Source organism: Ochlerotatus camptorhynchus, unplaced genomic scaffold, assembly GCF_037179485.1.
Source record: "Ochlerotatus camptorhynchus isolate MF236.1 unplaced genomic scaffold, CSIRO-AGI_Acam_v1.1 ptg000150l, whole genome shotgun sequence".
In the NCBI taxonomy this organism is placed as follows: Eukaryota; Metazoa; Arthropoda; class Insecta; order Diptera; family Culicidae; genus Ochlerotatus; species Ochlerotatus camptorhynchus.
This window is the reverse complement of record NW_027040640.1, coordinates 63,876-73,553: the sequence shown is the minus strand read 5'-3', so window position 1 is coordinate 73,553 and position 9,678 is coordinate 63,876. Positions and strand designations below refer to the sequence as shown.

Here is a 9,678-nt window from a genome sequence, read left to right as displayed (position 1 = left end):
GGCGACCCCGTCTAAGAATCGACCATCTTCCAGGAAACTCCGTCGCTTCTGCACGTAACCTTCAAAAGTTGAATTTACGTCATATCATTTCAATGCGACGAAGGACCAAGGCAAAAGATTAAGTTACATCATCTAATCGCTGTCGTCGGTCAACTTTGCACAGGAGGCAAGCGTCTAGACTAGAATTAAGGGCGACCGGACGAAACAAAAACTCGACGAAAAATGACCGCCTATGTTTTCAGCTGGCCTTGCGGATCAAATGTAAAATCAAAAGAAGCAGCAGGAGCTAAAAATTATGCTAATTGAGGGTGTTTTCTGGTTGCGGAAAAGGATGAATTTGGTAGCAATTTGGGAAGATTTGTGGATAATTTTCAACCGCATACAAAAATGGTGTCCAAAATTCTTTACCATAGCTTACTCACCTTAATAATTCAGGTTAAGGCATGGTTGTCCTTTACGGTAGGCACACAGTAGAGTTTAATTTAAAAACTGAACATGAAATTAAATCTTGTCCAAAAAACTTTTTTAATTATGTGAAGACCAAATTAAAATCAGACAATTTTCCATCCAGTATGTATTTTCACGATAGTGTAGATAATAGCATAGAGGTAACTCTAAGACCAGAAGGTCCCGAAGAAACGAGCTCAACTTTTTGGCTCATCTCTAGTACTCTCTTCGGTCCCAAGCTAATCGATGCACTCCTCGAAACATAGGAAAAACCACAAACCCCTCATTTTATCTGTCAAACTTTCATAGTGAATCAAAACAAACATAGTGTAGTACTAGAATTTCAACTAGAATGGGGTACGTTAATCGATTTTCTTGGGACCAATAGGCTAGTCCAGTAGTGAACCAATTTAAAATCGTTATTTTCCACCGGTTGGTGCAAGTGCAAAGCTACTCTACAGTTTTGCAAGATCTACGGAAATGATAGATTTATGCGGAAACACGGATCCTTAAATAAAATCTAATGGGTGCCTTGACAATTGTTACCGTTTGTAACTTTGTTGATGTATTTCTGTATGTTTATCGTATTCTGCATGTCCATTTAAATTTGAATAATAATTGCCAATTTGATACCCCTAGTTTTAGTACACTATACACTACCACAGTTTACTACCAACTGCTGGAATAGGTGATGAGCCAACAAATTGAGTTCAGTGGAACATAGGAGAATGGGTACGAGGAGTACAGAGAAAGGGAACGGCGAGTAGCACGGAAACTTCTTCCGCCACTTGCCAAGTAAACTCAAACAAGAGCAGTTGCATAAACTTAAATCCGTTAAAAGTTTAGTGACGAAGAGTAAGAGTGTCGTAGTAGCAGGAGTGAATAGAGAGAGAGAGAGAGAGAGAGAGAGAGAGAGAGAGAGAGAGAGAGAGAGAGAGAGAGAGTCAGGTATGAAACCGGGATTAAAGAAGGTCACATGTGACAATCGGGCCTAAGACCGTTTCTTTTGTGCCCTTTAGGACCCGTTAGTTGTGAGGGTAGCTTTTGGTGGAGAACTGGCCTCTCGACGATACCGAGGTTGGACTCGGTAAGATTAGGATTTGGGTTCCACCCCAAATGGTACCGAGCAGGTCTCCACACACCCGTGAAATCCAAGTCTGCCATCTCCAAGCCTGGAACCACAGACTCTCAGCATAGCCAACATTTGTTCGCCAGAGTCCGCCATTGTGCTAACCGACCGGCGTCGCCAGACGGTTTCACCGAGTCTTTATCAGCCTCACTGTTTCCCGCCATCAAGCTAGCCACCATCATCGAGACCACCACCACTAGCACCATCACTAGAGTGATGCAAAATTTTAAATTTTCGCTCCACAATACTTAAGCGATTCCAAATCGGATCCTCACTAACTTCTCAAAATTTGAACCCATTTGGTGAGCAACTGAGATGGCACAAACCATTTGAAGTTTGTATGGGAATTACTATGGTAAAACCAAGATTTTTGTTCATGTCTATTTAATAATTCACCATATCGGTCTGCTTCAAAAGCTTTCAACTGTTTTTGTAGTAAATTTTCCCAGCTACAACTTTGCTCATGACCACTTTTTGATTAAATGCAAGGATCGAAAGTTATCAATGGTTCAATGCGCTGATGTCTTATGATCATGCTCAATCAACTGCTCAGCAGGCAACATTGGTGTTTCTGGGGCGTTGAATAGGACACAAAAATCATGGCTACTATGTCACACTGCAAAATACAGTGTTGCCTACAGAGCAGCTGCTTAATCATGTCATAAGTTTACCAATCTCTTAAATAATTAATAACTTGTTCCTGTCTCGTTTTACATAGAAATGATCGTCAGCAAAGTTGTAGCTGAGAAAATTTTCAATAAGAATGGCTAGCGAACTGTTTCGCAGCTAAATATGGAAAAAGACTAGAAGGCAATGAACAAAAAGCTGAGATTTCCCATAGTAATTTACATGTAAACTTCAAATGGCTTGTGCGAAGTCTGTTTCTAACCAAATGAGTTGTAACTTTGAGAGGCGAATCAGGACCCAATTTGAAACCATTTAAGCACTGTGGAGCGAAAAAGTCAAATTTTGCATCAGTCTAACCATCACCCCCACCAGTAAATTCCAGCAGCCACCGGCCGGTCAGGTATTACACACCACACCCCCCCCACACACACACCATGTTAAATTAGGGAAATAAATGGTAAAATTGTATTTCACCAGCTTCTTTTTACTACACCTTATCCGAGGTCTGATTTGCCGAGTAAAGTACTCCAGCCGATCTTGAGACTCAGAAATAGTTCTCCAGCTCTGCTAGCCATCAAAAGAGGTCGTTGAATGACCCACCCTCATTGGTAGGCCGTTGCTTAGCCAAGCCCGCCGAGGTGTTTGTCCTGGTAGCCCCCTAGGTACCCCACCCTAGCAGCAACACAATATACCCACCCCCGCTCAACACTTTTTAAAGTTTGAAACCTACGAAATTGACCTAACTATTATCAAACGAAGATAGTTTAAAAATAAATCATTTAATGGTTTAGTAATATTTATACATTGATCAGATTAAAATTCGGCCTCAAAATTGGAATAACGGGGTTGAATTTGATCAGTGTATAATTGAAAATCGGTCAAACGAGTTGGTATGAAATATGAATTTTGTAATCCATGGAAATTGAATTTTAATTGCACGTTCCTGTATACAGGTCTATAGGCCGTTCTGAAGGAATCCAGTACGAAAGGGGAAACATGCCAACTGCTTGGTGGACGACTGAAGCTCAAGGATGTATCCAAAACGGAACTGTGATCGATCAAAGGCGAGCTGAATGCATGGAGCAGTGTGACGGAGTCTCTTTTCGATATGCTGCAACCCGGAAAAAGCGTTTTCTCGTAGAGCAAATTATTGCAGGTGTGACAACTGACCGCCAAGTGGCCCCAGTTTGCCGATGCCAAGCAGCATGATGCGCACGAACTGGCCAGACTGGAGAGTGTGGGAAATGAAGATTTAAGGTAGTGAGCTACGTCGTTCTGATGCTGAGTCTAAATCTTGCCTTTGTCCATAAATACCAACTGACGATCCTACTTTCGTTGGGCTACAGCAGATCTTTGCTAAAAGCAATTTTATACAAAGATCGTATTTTCATCCTTTATACCAAGCTATGCATCGGTCAGGAGAGTTGTAATTCAACGTAACTTTTAAACAATTTAGATTTAAAAATCTTTTGAGAGTAGGATGTTTTATTTCTCCGCTCGGGACCTACCACCACTGCGACCAGTAATTTGATCTATTGTAGTAGAGCCCGTGTCCTTATCTTAGTGCATGTCGTATTATTCCATCACTATTGAGAAATGACGATTTTTTTTTACAGTTGTCATTCTTGCATTTATCGCAAGGATCCGACTCTAATTGAAAGGTCCCGCTATTTATACCCTTCGGAGTGTTGAAGCACCCTCCAAAGGCGCGCCTCTTTGTCAGTCAAAATTGGATTCCTTAGTAACAAAGTTAAGCAATGACACGGCCAATGACCATACATCAGAACCCTAGTCTTAACCACTTCAACCTAGGGAACAACGAATAGAAGATTAGGAATCACATAAATGAAGACTAACTAACTCATTTTTTCCTAGTTTCAAGATCATGTCCGAGTCTTGTCACTATCAACAAGACATAAAAAGTAACCAGGACTAAGATGTGTTCCTTTGATTACTGAAAAATCCTGTTCTCCTAGTTTGAAGTAGACTGAGGACTAGGAATCGGTGGTAGTTCTTACATCCCGTAACGTACCACGAAAAGGTGCTCTACCCACTTTACGGTGCGAGTAGGATGTAACAGTACAGAAGTGGAACATTTGTGATCACCAAGCGATGCTTGTGGATGCACTTCAAACAGGTTTTCTGTGAACACTCACACCATCAAAGCATGCTGCCCATAGAGCTTTTTGAAGTTTAACCGGCGCACACTAATGCACATTATTGAACTGAAGGAGTGTGAGCAAGAGAGAAACAGATTAGTGGGAAAACAAACCATCCATTCATCCCTAAGTGCTGGATAGAGAAAGACGATTAAACGTAAAAATGGTCTAAATATATAAACTGCAACCAAAGCTTGCCTTCGACCGCTAGGTGTGCTAGTGTTTACAAAAATAATATGGAGCCACTTTTGGATCCAAAGATCCACTTCTGTTCTGTGATGTTAATGTAAAAGCTTATATGGAGACATCGGACATGTTTTGCAGTAACAGGTAGTATATTTTGTAGTCTGTAAAAGGGATTTATTGGTTTTTTGACTGCACTGTCCTGCACATAAACGTATGTTAGTTCCACTTGCAAAAATAGGCCGCTGAGAAAAGCACTGAATCCTTCTCCTTCTTCTTCTTCTTCTTCTTCTTCTTCTTCTTCTTCTTCTTCTTCTTCTTTTCTTCTTCTTCTTCTTCTTCTTCTTCCTAGAATTTCAAACTTATTCCATATCGCATATTAGCTTATTGCGTGCTCTCCAATTAATGTTCTATGTGTACTTCCACAGTTATTAATTAAGAGCTTTCGATGCCTGTACCATTTTTGCATTAGTATAATTGTGTGACAATGACAATGATACTCTATGCCCAGGGAAGTCGAGAAATTTTCCAAACCGAAAAATTCCTAGAATAGACTGGGAATCGAACCCACCCACCTCCAGTAGGGTGGGGTTTATTTTTCAAAATCTTTCGAGGACACGTTTTCTCATGTGGAAAATGATTACTAGGGCCAAACAAACAACATTTAAAAAAAATTGCGTTTTTCGTTAAGATTTAGAGGTGGCGCCAGAGGCCTAAGTCCAATATATCGAACTAAGCTGATTTTCGAACAAGTCTAGTTCGTTTTTAAGTAAACACGTGATTTCGTCCGTTTGGCGATATCTTTAACCATTTTCGAGATATACGGCATAGTAGGTTTGGACTTACACCCACGAATATGATCTAGCGCAAACAGTATTCTTGGCAGTGCTAGATGCAGTGAGCGTATGAGTACGATACAGATCGAGCGAGAACGCGAGAGTGTGGGAGAGAGAGCGAGAGAAGAGAGAGAGAATGATTAAATCTCGATGAACATTTCAAATGGTCCTAATGGTGCAAATTTTACAACATAGTTTGATAAAGGTGATTCTTATCTAACATCCAAAACGTCAAATACAATAGAGAAAGCTTTTACAGCTGAGTTATTAACGGAAGAGAATTGATCAATGCAGATAGGACATTTTGAAATGTTTATCTAGAGATGTGTTCATTATATTTGTGTTAAATTTTATTAATCCATAAAATCCAATTCTCGAATATGACCTCACTATGACGAATACTTATCATCAATAGTACTTTTCTTCAAGTCAGTTAGGGTTTTCTTGTGGAAGTTCACGTTTACAATAAGATTCTGGAAATTTTCGTTTTGAGTTACATTACGATTATAATCATGAATTCGACGGGTAGCCCTTTCAGTAGGGTGGGGCTAGTTTTGCACACTTTCCAAGGAACAATTTTGATTTTATAAGGGTTCTGTAGACCATGATTTAGACTTGTAGCATGCTATAAAACCTCCATAAAACTTGTAATGTTACTTGGGTTGGTATCTAAGCGAGGAACTAGTTGGGCTTGCTGTATTGGATCAAAGTCTTCCCGACATGGAACGACATAATCTTGCACTGTCGATTCGATTGAAACCAGAAGGTAAGAAACCACAGAGAAAGCGGGATCTACCATTCAAAGACTTTTTGAATGCATTTTTTTTTTCTCGCAACACAGCAAAATTGTTTGATACACTAGGTATGAACAGCAGTTTCCTCACTGTCCCTGTATCGTCCTGGATCAAGAATGAAGCCTATATTCATGGTATGAACATTGTCGATAATTTGAAAGTCGTAAACGACCACGCTGAAAGGGTTATCCGGCAAGTTCATGATTATAATCGTAATGTAACTCAAAACGAAACAAGTTTCCAGAATCTTATTGTAAACGTTAACTTCCACAAGAAAAACCTAACTGACTTGACACTATTCGTCATAGTGAGGTCATATTCGAAAATTGGATTTTATGGATAAATGCATTTTCAAACAAATATATTGAACACATTTAATTAATCATTCTCCCTCTCTCTCTCTCACACACTCTCTTCTCTTGCTCTCTCTCTCACTATGGCGTTCTCGCTCGATCTGTATCGTATTCATACGCTCACTGCATCTAGCACTGCCAAGAATACTGTTTGCGCTAGATCATATTCGTGGGTGTAAGTCCAAACCTGCTATGCCGTATATCTCAAAAATAATGAAAGATATCGCCAAACGGACAAAATCACGTGTCTACTTAAAAACGCACTAGACTTGTTCGAAAATCAGCTTCGTTCGATATATTGGACTTAGGCCTCTGGCGCCACCTCTTAATCTTAACGAAAAACGCTCATTTTTGGATATGTTGTTCATCTGGCCCTAGTAATCATTTTCCACATGAGAAAACGTGTCCCCAAAAGATTTTGAAAAATAAGCCCCACCCTAACCTCCAGGCTCATTATACTGCTAATTTTACTTTACCCACAATTCTCCTGCTCGCTGTCTTCTGGCTATATTTATCAAGCTTCATATAAGTCTATACAGTGGTGACCCGATTTTGTCAGCCCCCGATTTTGTCTACCCCCGATTTTGTCCACCCCCGATTTTGTCAGCTTTTTGACCCGATTTTGTCAGCCTATATGATTCAATTAGTTTTGGTCGTATTCGTATTTTATTGATTGTCGAGCTCAATAATGACATTTTTCGAAAATTAAATGTCCAGTGGTGGCAAGATCAAAGCAGGAGAAGGGGGGTTGAGGGGCTAGTTGAAAATTATGTACGTTATGTATGTTTTTTTTATAGTAAGGAAAGCTTCAAAAAAGTGTTTGTTCTCGTTCTGGCACAGTGTGGGACTCTTAATGCACTAAAGCCTTACTCGCCTCAAGACACTATCCCCCCGGAACTCCCCTAGAGTATTTCGTCGGGGGGGGGGGCTGTGCTCAAGCACATCTCTTTAGCTAAGCTTGTCGGCGTTTCTACCTCGCTGATCATCTCTCCATTTTCGCTGCAGCTCCGACAAAATTTGCGTCACTGCCCTGCTGACGACGCTCCACGTCCTCTCATCCCGGCACATTTCACTGACGACATTTCTCGCGCTAAGGGCCGGCATCTCCACTCGCACTGCCTCAAATCTTGGGCAGTCGAAAACCACGTGCTCCTTGCGTTTTGTCCACGTTGCCACACTCCGGACAGAGGGGTGACGCTGTGTGTCCAAAGCGATGCAGGTACTTCCTGAAGCAGGAACTGCGTCAAATGGAAGTTGACTTCTCCATGCTTCCTGTTCACCCAGGTCGAAAGAATCGGTATTAGCCTGTGTGTCCATCTACCGTTCTCCGCTGCGTCCCACTCCTGTTGCCACTTAGCCATCGACTCCGTTCTCACCAATGTCCGTACTCCTCTGGTATCTCTTCGCATATAGTATTCGGTGTCCTCCGCCAAGGTGATGACGATGGGTATCATACCGGCGATAACGCATTCTGCTTCCGTCTAAATTGTTCTGTACGCACTCACGACTTGCATGGCCATGAGGCGGAACGTACTGTTCAATTTTCTTTGGTTCTTCTTCGTTTTCAGCGCTGCATCCCAGGCTGGACCTCCATATCTCAGTATCGATGACAATACACTAGCCAGAAGACGCCTCTTGCTGCTGCTTGGTCCAGAGTTGTTCGGTATGATTCTAGCTATCGCATTGATGGCCTTCGCCGCCTTCTCACATGCGTAGTCGACGTGGCTATTGAAGCTTAGTCGGTCATCGAGTATCACTCCAAGATACTTCAGCACGCGCTTTGATGCTATGGCGTTCTCCCCGACGGTAATTTCTGCTCGCTGAACAGCTTTACAGTTACTGACCAATAGCACTTCCGTTTTGTGGTGGGCTATCTGCAGCTTCGCTCCTTGCATCCAGTTGGAAACCGTGTCGATCGCCTCGGTTGCCAGCATTTCCACCTCTTCCAACGTCTCGCCTACTACCGCCAACACGACGTCGTCCGCAAATCCTACGATCTCGACTCCTTTGGGCAGCTTCAGCGTTAGCACGCCGTTGTACATCGCGTTCCAGAGCGTTGGGCCAAGGATGGAGCCTTGTGGCACACCCGCCGTGATCCGGATTGATTTCTCTCCCATGTCCGTCTGGTAGACTAGAACCCGGTTCTGGAAGTAACTCCTTATAATGCTACACAGGGAATTAGGAACCCTTATTCCATGCAGTGCTTCGGCGATGGCCTCCCAGCTGGCGCTGTTGAATGCGTTCTTCACGTCGATCGTTATCACGGCGCAATATCGATCTCCTCTCCGCTTCTGTTTAGACGCTTTCTCGGCACTCTCAACCACTGTCCGAATTGCATCCACTGTTGATCTCCCTTTACGGAATCCGAACTGCCTCACCGACAATCCATGCTCATTCTCCGTGCATTTCGTTAGCCTGTTGAGGATGATCTTCTCCGATAGCTTTCCGACTGTATCCAGCAAGCATATAGGCCTATACGATGCTGGATCCCCTGACGATTTTTCGACGAGTTCTTTGAAGGCTGAACTCCTCACCGACGGGTCCTTTTTCAGCTCGAAGAGCATCTCGCCTTTCTGGGTGCACCTGGTTTTCACCACGTTCTCGCCTAGTTGCTTCAACTCCAGATCCTCTCTCACCTTCCGGAGGAGTGCTGCGTATGTCGTTTTGTCTTTCGCCTCGATAACCAGAGCGTCACCCTTACTTCTCTTCCTACGATGCCTGGGGTTTTCCTTCTTCTTGACTTCCTTCTTCCTCTCTTCCGTCTTCTTCATCCTCTTCATTCTTCTTTTCCTTCGCCTCCTTCTTCTTCTGTTACTTCTTCCTTTGTTCCTCTTCCTTCAGTTTTTTCCTCTTCTCCTTCTGGTTTTCGACTTTACGCCAATCACTGTCTTCTCCATCTTCTTGCTCATTGTCCCCGTATTCGTCGTCCTTGTGTTTTTTGGGGTCCTCTTCGTCTCCTGGCGTTTCCCTATCTCTTTTCTCCGGACGTGGATTCGTTGGTCCCTTCGGCGTCTCCTGCGCTTCAGCCAGCTTTGCATTCTCCTTGGCCTCAAGCAGAGCCTTTTCGGCCGCTTCGGCTCTTTTTCTCCATTCTTACAGTTCCCGATCTGCCACAGCTATGCCGGATTTTATGACCGTCGCTAGTAGCTT

General features: G+C 42.8%; 1 protein-coding gene across 1 annotated transcript; it reads right to left on the bottom strand.

Moving 5' to 3' along the window:
• Nucleotides 1–4,764: 4,764 nt before the first annotated feature.
• LOC135701093 (uncharacterized) lies at nt 4,765–9,308 on the bottom strand. The gene is made up of 2 exons (XM_065221802.1): nt 8,907–9,308; nt 4,765–4,893 (listed from the first exon to the last, which is right to left on the bottom strand). The coding sequence occupies exons 1-2, from the start codon at nt 9,306–9,308 to the stop codon at nt 4,765–4,767; spliced, it is 531 nt and encodes a 176-aa protein (XP_065077874.1).
• Between the last annotated feature and the right edge of the window lie 370 nt (nt 9,309–9,678).